The sequence below is a fragment of the Candoia aspera genome, chromosome 5 (assembly GCF_035149785.1).
Source record: "Candoia aspera isolate rCanAsp1 chromosome 5, rCanAsp1.hap2, whole genome shotgun sequence".
Classification (NCBI taxonomy): Eukaryota; Metazoa; Chordata; class Lepidosauria; order Squamata; family Boidae; genus Candoia; species Candoia aspera.
In genome coordinates, this window is record NC_086157.1 from 10,494,806 (window position 1) to 10,511,597 (window position 16,792).

The following is a 16,792-nucleotide window of genomic DNA, read 5'->3' on the forward strand; positions in this document are numbered from 1 at the left end:
ATGGCTGGCTAGGTTTGTAATGAGCTGCCTTTGATTTCACAGGCCCATCTTCTTTCTTTCTCTTCTTTGTAGTTTTGCAATGCGTAAGGGCTTAGCTTCCACATCTGCCCATTGGTCCAAAGGCTTTCTTGAAGAGCTGCATGGATTCATTTGCAGATTATATAAGAGGAACAGGAATGATTGTTCCAGCTGCAATATCATGAGAAAGAAACAAGGTCTCTGAACAGACTAGCCCTTGATGCTTGTCAAAACCCTCTTTCTCCAACAGACAGGGCAGTTTATAATATTTGTGACAGGTTTTCCTGAGGAGCTGACTGAGGCACCATAGAGTTTATAGGTTATCAGCTGCCGACACTCCGCAAAATTCAGCTGTTTTACTTCCAGGCAGCCTAATCCGCAGGTATCGATGTTTCTGTTCGTTTTGTCTTCTTTATTGGCCTTTACAGTCAAGCAGCCTTTTTGAACAGCATTTGCTAACAGAATTATAGACTGCTGCAATGCTGGAAGAGGCCCTGGAGGTCATCTAGTCTGATCGTCTTCTCAGGGCAGGGATCCACTAAACCAGTGTTTCTCGACCTTGGCCACTTGAAGATGGGTGGACTTCAACTCCCAGAATTCCCCGGCCAGCCAAGATGTGTGAAGTCCACCCATCTTCAAGTGGCCTAGGTTGAGAAACACTGCACTAAACTATCTTGGCTATCTTGGGTAGGTGACCATCCAGCCGCTTCCAGACAAACTGTTCCACTGCTTAATGGCACACACCATTAAGAAACTCCTCCTAACATTCAACCTGAATTTCTTTTCTTTTCTCATTTTCAGAACAGAAATGTGCCTGCTCCCTCATGGACATGACCAACTTTTTTGACCTTCATAGACCACTATCATATCTCCATACATCTCTTTTGCAAGCTCCACAAGTTCAGCTCCTTGAACCCTTTCTTATACAACCCCCTGATGACCTTCACAGCCCTCTTCTGAACCTGCTCCAGCTTCCTTATGTCCCTGGACATAGGACCGCCTTGGTGATCCAACCAGCAATGAGCACAATAAAACTTCCAATGATTACTTCCAATGATCTGGATGCAATGCTTCTGCAACCCAAGATTGCATTGGCTCTTTCAGCTGTTGCATCACTTAGGTGGTGGCCCACCAACCCATGTCTCTCCAACCTTGTTTAATTGTTTGATTTTTTTTGCTACCCAGTTGGTGGGACCACACACTTCCCATAACTGTGCATCATCCTCCTTGGTTTGAACCAAAGTTCTAGCCAATCTCCTTAGCACGTGTCCACAACAAGCTAAAATCCCATTAAATGTTTGCATAAAAGATCAGTGGGACTGGAACTTTCTCAATTTTCCACTCCATCAGTGAGCTTCTCACTGCTAATCCATCACCAAATTACTTTTATTTCTGTTTGATTCCAAAGTTCATGACTATGTTCATGAATATTCGGGATATTTTGTGAGATCCTCATTCAAACATTTAAGATGTAGGAAGGCTACAGCCTTTTAACGGCCATAGGCCTGAAAGCTGCTTCTGCTTCACTAAAGAAGGCTTCGTAACATGTATAAATGTTTCAGCAATTCCATTTTTTGCCTGGCTGTGCAGCCACCACACCGTTTGAAATTACCACTTAGTTGGTAAATTGGAAAATCCAGAACAAGTAACTGGACCAGCTTCGTGTCAGGTTAATACGTAAGTCAGATATTTTTCAGTGACCTTTTCACTTGTTTTTTTTTAAATTTTAGAACTTTCTGTAGCAAGTTTCTGTTTTCTTTTGCTTTGCTTTGCTTTGCTTTGCTTTGCTTTGCTTTGCTTTGCTTTGCTTTGCTTTGCTTTGCTTTGCTGGAGAATGTTTACACTGCAAAGCAGTGGTTTCTAACAGTGTTATTTATTACAACTTATATATCAAGTGAAAGCAGTTTGGTCTAGTGGTTAAGGCGCCAGGCTAGAAACTAGGAGACTTTGAGTTCCGGTCCTGCCTCAGGCACAAAACCAGCTGGGGGACCTTGAGCCAGTCACTCTCTCTCAGCCCTAGGAAGGAGGCAATGGCAAACCACTTCTGAAAAACCTTGCCAAGAAAACTGCAGAGACTTGTCCAGGTGGTCTCCGAGAATCTGACATGACTGAATGGTATATATGTTTCATTTCTGTAGTCTCACAAAACAACAAGACAAGTCTTGGAATATGATATTTTGGCTAGTTTTCCGATATCTACTTTTTTGTAGTATTACCCCCCCCCCACCTGCACGCGCAACAATCTTGATTTTCTTCCATGCTGCTGTTGCTGAAAGCAGGGAGTGGTCAAAAAAATCAAGATGGTGGTCAAGAAATCAGACTGGGAGACTAAAATTGGAGTGTACAATGCAATGGCAAAATTGACAGTGTATATCCACAATAGAAATTCAACTAAATTCAAGCAGGAAGCTTCCCCCATAGACAATGTATCATAGAACAAAGCAGATTTAGACATCTGAATATGGTTTTCAGGACTCAGATAGAAATTAACAACAATTACTCATCTTTGATGCAAAGGGGAGGATGTATCATGAAAAAGCAATTAACTTCTTTTTTCACTTTTTTTCTTTACTCAAATGTAGCAGTCTTTTTGGTATCATCTTCCTTTTTTTCACTTTCTTTGTATTTCAATCTTTCTTTGTTCTAATTTCTTGGGGTTTCAATATTCTAATAAAATATAGATTAAAAAAAGATTGTGGTCAAGACAGAGCAATTGAAGTCCTACCTGTTTTTACACCCTTCAGTTGCTCATAAAAAGGGGAGGAGCTTCCACTGCCATTTCCTCCACCATCTTGACTTCTTTGACCACCCCACACCCCAGGAAGACAGCCCTGGTTGGAAATTTTTAACAATAAAATTGTTTTGCTGTTGTGCAGTTATCTCAGAAAGAAATTCAGGTAGAGTTCATTATATCTGGGAATAAAATCTTGAATTTTGGGGTCATGTCCTTTATCTGAGTTTATTTATGGGTCACCCACAAAACCCAGGTTTCAGGGCTTCAGGGAAGACAGACTATTTATTTATTTATATTTCAAATTTCGTCATCGTCCATCTCCCTCAAAAGAAGGACTCTGGTCTATTAAAAGAGGATTTGTTGGAAGGAAGGAGTCTGTTCTCCCAGATGATCTCACCGCCATACCAAGGCAAGATTTTCAACTAATATGTTTCACAGTAACACAGGCAGGCAGGCAATTAGTTAGTTAGTTAGTTAGTTAATTTATTGATTAGTCAATTGGCTGTATCAAGACCCAACACAATGACAAAGGCAGGTTATTGCTTCCCTTAAATTACTTTAAATTGGACTTTTCTTCGGAGGTGCAAATGGTGGTTTGAACTATAATTCTTATTCTCTTTGGACAAGAGAATAAGGGTGCCTCCATTTCTCTCCAGGTGTGGTATAAATAGAAAATGCCAATCTGCCCGTGCTCATATGATCGTTAGGCAAAGACAATATATTGCCACTAGGGGGCGCCATCAGACCATATTATGGATTGCATGTATATATGTATGTACCCACGCGCACACTAATATAGAGATATGTGGAAAATGAACGCTAAAAGAAGTAAGAACAAATAATAAGGCAGACACGTGCTTTATATCTACAGATTCTGGAGATCAAGTGCCGCGAGGAGCATTGTTTTGTGTTAAATTGCTACACAGCTTTGTACTGTTGAACCCTCACCTCATCCATTTTCTTTTTTGCTGTCCCACAAGAACACAAACAATGAGACAGAAATTCAGGGCCATTTTATAACAAACATTGTTTATTATACATTGTTTATTATACATTATTACAGTTAAATGTAGCTAGATTATATGTGAACATCACGTTCAATTCTCCCCAAGGATGTGGGTGGGATATGAGCATTTGATGTTAATTTTTTAAAAAAATCCTTTGCATTTGTAGATCTTGGGTGGTGACTTGAATGTTTAAGAAAAGGATTCTTACTGCCCTAAATAACCATCGTTATTCATTTTCTTCTCCCGAATACACTTCGGCCATGATATGGTTTAGGAACCAATATTGTAATTATACTGGTTACTGTAAGATGTTGACAATTAATAACCTTGATCTACATATTCTTGATGGGTCTATTCTCAATGATCAACCCAAAGCATTTTCATTTAAGGTAAATGAAAAACCCAAGAGACTGATAATTTTTATCTTGCTATGTCCTTGATGTTTTTAAAGCCATGGGAAAAGGCAACCCCCTGATGCAGATCTGGATGGATGGATGGCTGCTACTTCTGAAAGTCAGGTAGCATCCTTGGGCAGAAGAAGACTTGAAGAAGAGAAGGTATTATATTTTGATTTCTTTGTAGGCTTGTTTCTGTACCAAAAGCAACATCATTAAACTCTTTTTTAGCCTCCTAAGATGTCTCCTACTTAATCTCAACTACCTATAGGGAATGGAAAGCATCTTGGGTTTTGATGGTCACTGTTCCCATTTCTGGAATACTATCAACCCAGAGCTCAGATTGTCCACTGTACTCCTGGTATTTCATAAAGCCATTGAGACTTGGCTGTTTTGATAAGTTTTGGGGATCTGAAGGATGGGATAGGTTCTTCCCACAGGAACATGTTTGATGCTTATGTGATCTTTTTTTCCTACATCAACTTTTTCTTTTGCTAAATTATTACTGTGATTTTGTTACTGTGGTGACCCATTTAGGTTTCCCAGTTCTAAATATTGTTGTTTATCTTCACTACTCACTATGTGGGAATGGTATGTTTTAATTTTGAATTTATTTTGAGCTGGACTAGGACCATAATAAATCAAACTAACTAATCATTAGGATGAGTTTGTATCTTTAACTTGATTAAAAGTGAGGTATTTGAGCCACTCAGAGTCATTGCTGACTGCAGTGGCATATAAATCTAGCACAGAACAAAAAACATCGCTCCCTGGTAGGGATGAAGATGGGGGCAGCTAATCACAACCTTGGCTTGACAAGGATTGTGCCAAGGTCAAAACACCCTTCCATTAAAACATTTGAGACTCTAGGTAAGGGAACTCTAGCAACCTCTTATCCTGATTCATTCTTCTCAGTAATTAGAAAAATGCATTGTTAAAAGCTAAAGAGAAAGACATAAGAGAAGTATCCAGCCAACCCAGAGCATCAGGCTTCCATTGTTCTGATGAGCCATTACTATCTCACCAAGGCATTGTGACAAATTCTGTTTCTATCCACTTCAATGTTTACATGACCACCAATCTCATTTAAGCAGCCAGACCAGCCTTCCTCAACCTTTTGACCCTGGAGGAACCCTTGAAATATTTTTCAGGCCTCAGGGAACCCCTACGCATTCAAGTTCAAATACAGGCCAGAAGTTACAAAATTATTATATTTGTTTCATGGGTTGGCCTGTATATATGCATTAACAGGGTTCTTAAACTAAAAGTAAGAATGAAACTTACCTCTTTCATGTGTAGTTGCCCAAATTTGAAATAATTTTTTAAATAAATCATGATCTCCCAAGCAACCCCTAGTGACCTCTTGTAGAATCCTGGGGTGCCACGGAACCCTGGTTGAGAAACCCTGAGCTAGACTAAAGGATTTGATTTTACAGCTGTTGTACATCCAATCCTTGATTCCAAGCTATCACAGCCTGGATGGGAAAATTACTAGTTTACACCAGCTAAATCTCTTCGCAATTTAACAATTCCCACATGCAGATGAGCATAATCATGAGGAAAATGCAGTACTGTATCTCATCTCTGCAGTGCATTATTGAAAAGAAAAAGAAAAATTTGGAAATTTCCAGAAGAAAAATTTGGAAATGTAAGAAATTTCCAAATAAAGAAAGAGGGTTCCCTTGTGGGTTCCAGAGCGATCAATAGATCATGTCCTCTTAAATTCAGTGCTTTGTCTAGTTTTCACTGTCCTCTAACTGTCCCTTCTTTGCATCTTGCATTTATGTGTATTTCTATTTTTTATTTTATTTCTTTTTGATCTGGTTTTCTGTATTCTACTCTGTGCCTGAACTACTGATGTGTTAGTGCCAAGAGATGTGGCATCATACCCCTTTTCCTTGGGGAACCAGAGAGGGATCAAAGCCAAGGAGCTACTGATGAATGGGATGAATTGCAACACAAACCCTGTTCTGTTCACACGGGCAAAGAGACGGGTGGTGGGAGATGAAGGCTACCCGAAGGTCCCATGGAGGGCAGCGGATTTCAGGTTTGTAAAAGTTATACTTCTTTGCTGCCATCTAGTGGTCCCCTCATATTTACAGCCCAGATTTGGTAGCCCTAATAAAGAGTGCTTCTCATGGGCTAGATGTTGCAGGAAGAGAGTTGTGTTGGTTTATGGTGAAAAAAAAATTCAAGAAGAGTCTGGTAGCCCCTTTTTTGACTAACTAACAACTTTTATTAAAAGGCAAAAGGGTTTAAATTAGGGTGAGGTAGAGTGGGAAGGGGAAGGACAGGAAGATTATCTCAATTTAAATCCTTTATCAGTCTAGCCCAGTGTTTCTCAACCTTGGCTACTTGAAGATGTATGGACTTCAACTCTCAGAATTCCCCAGCCAGCCATATATTATGGCAACCCTGGAAAGGCCCACATGATGGATCTGTCTTTCAATCTTACCTGCTCTTCATGATGTCCAGTAAGATGTGCTGTGTAGCACATCAGCAGATGTCCAGGTCTCCTCTTTTTTCCTTCTTTCATCCCAAATTATCTTCCTGCCCTACAGAATCCACAGGTAGAAGATCCTCTGTTTTTCATGGCTTTGCTGCTTCCCACTAACCTACAAAGCCCTTCCCAGCACAGACCGCTGCAACCAGCTTCTTCTCATCAGTTAACGCCGCAATTTTTTCTCTCCTGAGCTTTCTGACTGTGACCATCACTACTTCTAAATGCCTTGCCTTGTACTTTATTAAACAACTCAACTCTGTAAACTTAAATATGAAAAAGAACACCAGAGCACAGGGGTGAGAGATACAAAGAAAGTAGGGTTATAAGAGAAACAGCTTCACCAACTGCAGATTGTGAAAGTTGAAATATTAAACAAACAAGGGATTGTGTAACCGATAACAAGAGAACGTATGCAAAGAAACAACTTTTTAACTCAGAACTTATTTGAATATGAAGTGTACAGTCCAGTCTTCTTTTCATAGAATAGTGAAGTAGTTGAATAGTGAAGACATGGACTTTGAAAAGGAAACAGGAACAGCAGAAGGTTTATTTTTAATGGAATCCCATGCCTTCTTTTTTAAGGCTGCTGCTTTATTATTTTTGAATTTTTTGGGCAGCTACTTTGACCAAAGGACTGGCGGATTGTTTTTGAATCTGCTCTTTCTGCATTAAAAATGATGGAACCCCCCACCAATCCATTCTTTCCTTTCTATTCTATAACACCAAGCATTTATTGGCCTCCAAAAAGAGCTGAAAATACTCAAGGGCACTCATGGGCACGTAAAATATAATTATGCCGCCCTCTTTAGTTATTTTTGCTAAGGTGCTGTTCAAGTTAAGAATGCTTCAAACCACAATGCGTTAAGTTGTGTTTCCATCCAGGAAGGGAACATTTCTCTCCGAATACAGTTTATCTTATTAAATGATTAAACATTGAACCTTTCAGGTTGTTCCAGTTTTGAATTAGGCATAGTTGAGTGTGTCATAAAATTAACATTGGATCAACTCCTTAGATTGTCCTTGCAAGGTCTAACACAGTGTTTTTCAACCTTGTTGATTTTAAGATGTGTGGACTTCAACTCCCAGAATTCCCCAGCCAGCACGGGAATTCCCCACACATCTTAAAATCAACAAGGTCGAGAAGCACTGGTCTAACAACAGTGAGCAAAAACTAAAACTTGGAAAGCAGAAAATCAAAGGGCAGCTGGCTGTGTTATACCTTTCCCCCAGGGTTATATATCATAAATTCACTTTTGCATCGGCAATAAATCCCATTTGTTACTAGAGTAACAAATTACAGCTAGGAAGATAATGCAAAGAGGAAAGGCAAAAGTCTGATGAATGAAAAGTAGAACTTTAAACATTAACAGGTTGTTTCTTGAAAGGAGGAGCTGATCTCTTTGAAAGAGTATCAATCGGTGGCTTGGAGGTGCTTCCGTAAGGCCTCCAATTTTTCTTCCAGCTGCTGCATTTTCCAATGCCCCTGTCTTTTGTCCGACTCCACTTTGTTAATTTGACAACGCAGCCGTTTTAGAATAGCTTCACACCTCTTATTCTGCAGCTGTTAACCAAAAGAATAAAATTACAGTACTGAGAAATGCACGCATGGTTAGAGGTGATAGGCAATATTGGGATTTCAGAGGTTTTCAGACTGCAGCACGATTTGGCTTCCCCACAGAAGGAGTCCGAATAAATCCGCTGAACACAGAGCAGCTTATTTCTGAGTAAATATGCACAGAATATTTTGGAAAGGGGTTAAAATTAGAATTAAAATGGAACCCAGTCTCATCTCTGAAATGGACAGTGCAATCTAGTGCACGTCTACTCAGAAGTGCATTCTACTGATTTCAATTAGATTTTTTTCCCAGGTTAATACAGCACCTGGAATGTCTCAGCAAGCCTTCTTCTTGATATATCAAGCCTGCTTCCTCTGCTGTAAAGTTCCATGTGCCATATTTACCTCACAGATAAAATACCGTCAGCCCATCAAGGCAGACCAGATTAGGAAACCAAAGTCATGCAGACCAATATTCCTTTTCTTATAAAGACAGGGTGACAGGACCTTGCGAGTCTGAATGTGCTCCCCCCACCCTCCCTTTATATCCGTGAGAACTGGGGCTGCTCTCTTCTGAGATGCCTTCTCAGGTTACAGTTCTGCCCCGGATTCCCATTTCCTTTATCTGGCCGTTGTTTTGGTGCCGGCTCTTCCTCCTGTCTCTCAAGGCCGTTCTCTCTGCCCCACTACAAATAAAGATGATGTCTTTACAAAGTCCTCGAGCTCTTTCGTTTGTGAACAGAGCTTGAACATGGATGAACATGGACAGCATCTCAGGAAAGTTTACATTTTAGACGGCAGCCACAGCAATGCAGTCAAAGCCTCACTCCTTTGTTACAAGCACTGTATGCACGATGCACGTAAAAACAGGTAGAGCTTCTGTCCTATAGTTGTGACCATCATTTTGACTTTCTTTACACCCCAACAGCTAAACTGAAACATTGAAATGGTGGTGGAAGACCTGGCTGAAAGAAAAGGAGGATTAAAATGGAGGAAGTATGGCTATAACCCAAGAAACAGATACTCCATCCAACCACTTACCAGTTTTGAATGCTGCGTGTAGGAATATTGTTCAGCCAACAAGATCCTTTTTCCCAAATATGTCAGATGTGAGAGTCATTCTGTAGGGTTTCTGTGAGTTGGAGTTATTGATGTGTGAGAGCAAAAGGCCAGCACAAGCAGATGGGGAGTCGATTAATTTTACCATTTTAAAAATATAGTTAATATAAATTAATCTGGCTCGTATCAGTTTAGGTTTTTAATCCATCAGTCAGGAATGCTTACAGAAGGGTTAACACATTCTTCAGCCCCTGAACAAAGTCCAAGAATGGACCCACACAAGGGGTCTCTTTGTCTTTTGGTCCTCCTTTCTCCTTGAAGTAACAGAAAAGGAAAGAACAGGAGAAAAAATGGGGGAGAATGAATGACCCCCTTTCCAACTCTACCCACAAGGTTGCCAAGAAGAACTTTTTCAAAATTATTTCTATTTCAAATCAGGAAAATTGGGAGAAAGGGATAGCTTCCCAAACACGTTTGCAGCAGCTTGGATGCCATTAACGATGGTTGTTCCCCATCTGAGTGGCCCATCAGTGATTAAGCATTGCCAGCACAAAACCCAACCTGAATGTAATAACATTCAGCAGGAAGTGTCTCTTTAGAAGTATCCTTAAAACCAAGACCATCCCATGGAAGCATCATCAGTGTCTGAACCCACTATCAAAGAATAGTTAAATCATCCGATTGTGTTCTCTGCCATCGAAGCAACGCGTGTCAGGCTCCGGATGGGAGGGGAGAGATGCTGAGAGTGAAAAAGAATTAAGTTTCGTCTAAGGGCGGGGTCCAAGGTCGTAGCAGGCAGAGATGGGCAGAGTTGGAATGCTGGACTGTTGAGGGAAAAGGGGGATGGAACATGAAGGGGGCTCTGACGTGTCTGTGTGCTGTTTATTTGATAGCCTGTGTGAGAATTGTTTTTAGCTGTGGCTTTTTGCTTTAGTCTGTACACATCATCAATAAATCTGAATTCTGCATTTCATCTGGATGCGTGAGTCAGAACCTTATTGACTCAACTGTGTCAGAACTTTACAATCAGAATTTATCCTTCCTTTGTCAGCTTTGGGTCACCATGTCATGGAAGTGCATAAACCTGAAAAGTTACTCCTATACTATCACTTATAATCCAAGAATGCTAGAACACGTCAAAATACTATCATACATAATATTATCTACTGCCTATCATACAAAATACTATCATAGATAACATTATCTACTGTCTAGATAATATTATGATAGCTTTCTCTTGGATTTATACCCCATCTTTCAACTCAAGTGAGTTTTCAGCGCAGCTCAGAAAACGTTGTTAAAAAAAACCCTAAGACGATAAAATGTAAATTAAAAATTAACGTAATGTGGATTAAGAATAAAAAGCCTGCTGAAAGAGATGCAACTTTACAGATTTTTCTCAATACTGAAAAAGAGAAGCCATATGGAACTAGTGAGTGGGTAAATTCCACTGCGTGGGAACCGGAAAGGGGAAACCTTTCACATGCCAGATAAGCAAATCTCAGGACATCTTTAGAAAGACTTCTGCAGATCTTCATAGCTAGACAGATTTGAAAAGAGAAAAGGTGGCCCTCAGATAGTCAGTGCAAATGTCAGCATCCCAGATCATGCCCCCTCAACCAGTACTGGTGTTACATGATCCCAAGAACCTAACCTAGAAGGGATTATAATTTCATATTGTCATAAAATTAAGTAACAGCTTTTATATTTGTGCAGCGAGGACACTGCAGTCTTATGGATGCCTTTTAAAAATTATTGTTATTCAAAAAAGCATAATTTAAGCCTGCTTCTTAAAAAATATGAGACACAATAATTACAGAGATGGAAACTCACCTCAATTTCTTTCTGAAGCATAGCATGCGTGCTTTTTTCATCTTGAATGGCTTTCTCCTTTTCGCTGACAGCCTCTTTCAATACCTTTATTTCACTTTGCAAACATGCAATTTCATCCTACAAAGGAATGCATATAAGGGAACAGAGATACAGTAAAATAAATCTGATAATATTTGGGGAGAGGACATGACATAAAAGCAGCAATATTGATATTGGTTGATAATTAGAACTGTTTTTAAGTACACTTGTTTCTGTTCAAATGGAAGTAATGTCAGAAAACTTAAAGATCCCTGTTATATTTTTATTAGCACCAACTGGGAACCAAACGCTTATTCTAAACTGAGGTTTGGGGAAATGGGTCTATTTAAACATGGAAGAGAAAAAGGGGGGCAGGTAGGAAAAGACTGCACTCTTAAAGTACCAGCAGAGTTGTCAGATGAAAACACAGCCTAAGCCTGTTGTCTATTGTACAGAATATACAATAATTTCTGATGAAGTTACTTAGCTGGGTAATGAAACGTCTGCAGGCAAACAGCCAAGCTCAGAGAGCACCAAGGACTCCATATAGAATAATGGATTTAAGTTGCAGGAAGGCAGATTCTACTGAATGTTGGGGGGGGGGGGAAACTTGCTAACAGTAAGAACAATTCAGCAGCAAAACCAGGAGCCAGAGAAGAGATGGGCACACTTTCTTTGGATATCTTGAAGCAGAGGTTGGACAACCATCCACCTATGGTAACTTTAATTTGAATTCCTGTCCTGAGCTCAATGGCTTACATAGTCCCCACCAACTCTTTAAAATTCTATGAAAGTTAAAACAGAGGAATAACCCAGTGGGGTGGGGAACAGAACAATTTCAAATGTTTTATTAATTAAGGCAGTGTTTTGAACGTTGGTGACTTGACGACGTGTGGACTTCAACTCCCAGAATTGATGACATGGGGAATTCTGGGAGTTGAAGTCCACACGTCGTCAAGTTGCCAAGGTTCAGAAACACTGAATCAAGGTATTGCTTCAATTTGTCAATCTCAAAACATTTCAAAAGTTTTTCCTTTGGGTCTTATTTCCTCCTTCCTTGTTGTTTTGGACTAAATAAATAGAGGGCTAAATATGCTGAGACTTTTGCTAGTTCTACAGCACTCATTTCTCTGAGGCTGCCCACCACTGACCTTTCCTGGGGAGCAGTCAGAAATAGGATTCTAAAAGCTATTCTTCTCAATATGCTGGGATGCTAGAGAGGATTTTAAAAATCCTTGCTTTGCGAGGAAGAAACACGGCAGTACAAAAAACATGGATATCTTCACTGCTTCTGTATGGATGATTGTCCTTTAAGAAGCCCAAGGAAGAGCTATGTCTGTTCCAGAGATCTGGCCAAGTTAAAAAAAATCATAACCATTGTCTACTTTTTGTGCAAGGTCACTCTTATCCCCAGATAATCACCTTTTCATGTTTGGCTTGGGTTTGCTTGTGTGTGTGTGTGTGTGTGTGTCCATAAAAATGACCCTGTGAGTAGGTTGGGTTGAGAAAGGGTGCCTGGCCCAAAAACCTAAGTGAAATTTAGCCTGCAGGGAAAGTAATCCAAATAAAGTGAATTTGAATTGCAGCCCGAGAGGATGGAGAATGGCTCCCAGCAAACTTATGAATTATTGGAAAAACTTTCAGGAACCGCCCCTGATTTAGCTGATTTCAGATCCTGGGATTCTGCAACCTGAAGCGGCTCATAAGTCCCCAATTCAGTTGCAAACGTGCAGAATAGTTTACAAGGGAATGCATCTTAAATATTCATCTCCCCTCCTCAAACTATCCTGCTAGGGACTGATAGTGGCTGTATTCTTTTAAAGAAATGAAAAACAGATTTGGCGAGAAAGACAAAACAGTTGAAAAGGCCAGTTAATCAGACCTGGACTTGGCCAACAGTATCATGTTCTTCTGCTTTCTGAAGAGAAGCCATGAGCTCTTCCTTCTGCATCATCATCTGCTGGAGCGTGCCTCTTTTTTCCATGAGCTCCACTGCGAAAGGCAATTTGCTTTCCTCTTCCTCAAATCGGTTTTGATGAGCAGCAATTTTCTCATAGTAAGCCCTGTTTCCTGAAAGCACCATTTTAAATTCTTCTTGTAAAACTTCAGTGTCTTGGGTCAGCTTTGTGTTCTCAACATACAAGGTTGCAACCTGAACCTCCAGATCTTCGCAGTGACATTTGGTCGTTGCTATGGCTTCCTCGCAGAAATACCTTTGTCTTTCAATTGCCTTTCTTTCAGATAGGACAGAGTTCCTCTGTGCCTCGAGGTCCTGAAGCTGAGCCTACAGAACAACATCTCAGGGTAAACCAATTAATACTCAAAACAGTAACACATTTTAAGTTAGATGTCACAAAAGCTATACATGGCATGGATGGCTGATGTTTAATCTAGCAAGCCTTGTATTTATTTGAAACAGATCAACACTATGAAATTGTAAGTATTATCAGACAGAAGATTCAAGGCACCGTCTAACACATAATGGCTGTGTTTACACAAAATGCTTAATTTGCACTAGCTTGTTCTGTGGTTCACTATGTTGTACAAACCCAGTCTGCTGGGTCCGTTTATGGTTTAATACAAAAATGTGTGGACTTCAACTCCCAAAATTCTCCAGCCAGCAAGCTGGCTGGAGAATTCTGAGAATTGAAGTCCACACATCTTCAAGTTGCCAAGGTCGAGGAACACTGGTTTAATATATCGTATGAACCTAGAAAGTTAACAATGAAAATGGCTTCAGTGACTCAGTTATTTAAAGTGCAGAGGTATCACACTGGCAACAGTGTGTTGCCAAGGGTATGGTGCTCTGAGTTGTAGCATTGGCTATAAAATCTGGACCAGCAGGAAGGTGGAATGTCTTTGAATTGTGGTGCTGGAGAAAATCATTGAGAATACTTTGGACTGCAAGAAAAGAGCAAATTATTCGATATTTGATGACGTAAAACCAGACTGCTGAAAACTAACGATGAAGCTAAAGCTTGGGTATTAGATAGTTTGGACACACTGTGCAAAGTGAAGAGCCTTTGGAGAAGGCCCTGATGCTCCTAAAAATGAAAGGCAATCAGAAAAGAGCTTCATATAAAAATAGGTGGCTAGATATTATCATTGATGTCACAAGCAGGTGCGAACGAGGACTCCAAGGCACGGTTACTGGCAGACAGTCCTGGGGAAATGGTGTCCACTGGGTCACAAGGAGTCCGAAGTGGCTGAACGACAACCAAGTCAAGGAAATGGTGAGAAGGCAAACTTACTGGGCCATTACAAGGAAAGGTAAATGCTCACCAGATTCCATAGCTATCCCATCTGGGCTCAACTCTCACTCCAAAAACCATCTCACTCTGAGGGATTTCCCTACAAAGAACACTAGTGGAAGTAGGGGAAGAGTTTCCAAAATCTGGAGAAGGGGCATTGTCTCCTTTGCGAGAGCTACTGTACATTGCACAGTGCTCACTAAGACAATAAATCAAAGGTGGAGAAATCAAATGAAAGGCACATGCCTCACTCACTCACTCACTCACTCACTCACTCAATAAATAGGGGTAAATCTAGCCAGTTTAGCTCAGATCTTGCACACTGTTCGTTCATTTTTGGTAAGGCCGAAGCGAGGAAGGCAACAGTCTGGCATCTTTAATGGCCCACGAGTGGGAACTCGCCGTGTCCACTCAGGCTCCCCATAAAGGAGGGGACCCTTTTCTGCTTGACCTTCAGCAGGACATGGAGCGCAGCATGCATGGAAGGCACGGGGGAAGCAGGGCAGCACCACCAGATGTGCTGGAGACTAAGCACACTCAAGGGCAGCACTCCCACCGCCTGGGGAGCCAGAAGGGAGGGATCTCCCCCTGGCATTGCCATAGGCCCCGAGCCAAAGAGGCAGAGTCCATCTAGGAAGTTCTTAATGGCCAAGATTACATCTCCCGAGGTTCTCTTGTTTATTCTTTTGCTGGAATCCAAAACTATGCCCACTCTGAAGCCAGAGGTTCCTTTGCTCCTGACACTGCCGTTCACGCAAACAGGTTGAAAGCACTTAAAGAGCCTTGTCCGCTTGGCTAGAAAATGCCCTGCTTTTGTTCTACTTTCTCAAAGCCAAACCAGAATCAGTCTGTCCGACCGGCCCTTTCTCTACCAGGCTGTAAAGCGTTTTTAAAATATGACCTGCAGTCGTGTGAGAACTTCCTTGCTCCTTTGTATTTCAGAAGCCTGAGTATTTTGTTGCTCTGCTACTCGTTTTACCATTTCAGTGATTCCTGACGGATCGGAGTCAGCCATGCCTAGAAAAGAGTATAGTGTTGAAGGAAAAAAAAAGTTAGGGAGTAATTTTATTGGTCTTCCACACTGCCATCAGTTCTACCTCCCCCCCCCCCCATCCTCAAAAGCAATTTGAAGACATCCTGGGGTCATCTTCAATGCCTTAAAATGCTAAGATTGCTGCAAATGAGCCAATCAGCATTCACTTTAAACAGAGAATGAAAAAAAAAAGCCTTTAAGCAGTGTTCCATCCCCATTCCTATTTTTATTTTAGGTTTTGTGTATGTTCTCTCAAAAAACTGGACGGTATCAAGCAGTATTTCTCAAGCTTGGGAACTTTAAGATGTGTGGACTTCCACTCCCAGAATTCCCCAGCTGTGGAGTTAGGAGCAATTCCCAAGGGAATGTGTTCAATGCAGAAAAAGGCCTTCTTCACCATAAGAACCAGATTCACAGTGGAGAAGTGGTCCTTCAGACTGTCAGGCTGTAAGCCTTTACAGCTTTCAAAGTTAATATTATAAATCAAGTTGTGTCTAGTTAACAACTAGCAATCAGGCAGATCTTTCTCCAAGTCCAAGTCGTTACTTAATTTATTTAAAATCCTTAGAAAAGGTGTTACCTACAAATGTTTTCCCCCTATTTCTTAGAAACAGCACATTATAAAAAAAATATATTAAGCTTTAATTTCTTCACCATTCAATTATATGTCCCAAGTTTTATTGTATAGATTACAGCTACAAGAAATACAGGAAGTGTATTTCTCCTACACTATTCACATGTGTGCTTTTTTTTCCCATTCTGTTCAACCACTTTTCCATGAAAAACACGCACAGAATATAATCCTGTCAGCCCTAAGAGAACATTTAAAGATCTCTTAGGATGCCTTCTCTCAGGATGGCAATGTAGTTCTGAATTCAGAGGACTGCAATTTAGCAACGGATCGTCCATAAAAACGTCATCCGTGTCACTGATGTTATTCCTCTATAGTACTCAAATTTCCATACAGGAATATGCTAACTACAGAACTCAACATACAATTCTGCATCCATATATTTTATGCAGCTTTTTAAATTCTTTTTAAAAATTAGAAGTTCTTTTTCCTTTTTCATTCTTAATCACCATTCTGTTCAGTCCCTTTCTCCAGAAATTGTAAAATGCCTTCCTCGGGGACTGAAGGCTCTGCTTTCTTTCAATTCTCTGCCATCTCTTAAGCTACGGGTCCCATCTTTCTATGTAAAATAAATTCCATTATTCACTAGTTTATCCTCTAATATTTTCTTTAAATCTAAAGAACTAGCTAAACGAGCTAAAATGTTATAAATTATGCATCACGTGCCCACCTGCATACTATTTACACAGGCACATTCAACGCAAAAGACTTGCAAGATTCTGTTAATGTAACCTTTCAATAAAGTAGACTTAGCT

General features: G+C 40.5%; 1 protein-coding gene across 1 annotated transcript; it reads right to left on the reverse strand.

The window, feature by feature from the left end:
- Window positions 1–7,969: 7,969 nt before the first annotated feature.
- On the reverse strand, window positions 7,970–15,388 carry CCDC122 (coiled-coil domain containing 122). Its single transcript, XM_063304299.1, has 4 exons — window positions 15,275–15,388; window positions 13,005–13,406; window positions 11,105–11,221; window positions 7,970–8,218 (listed from the first exon to the last, which is right to left on the reverse strand). The coding sequence occupies exons 1-4, from the start codon at window positions 15,386–15,388 to the stop codon at window positions 8,069–8,071; spliced, it is 783 nt and encodes a 260-aa protein (XP_063160369.1). The 3' UTR covers window positions 7,970–8,068.
- Between the last annotated feature and the right edge of the window lie 1,404 nt (window positions 15,389–16,792).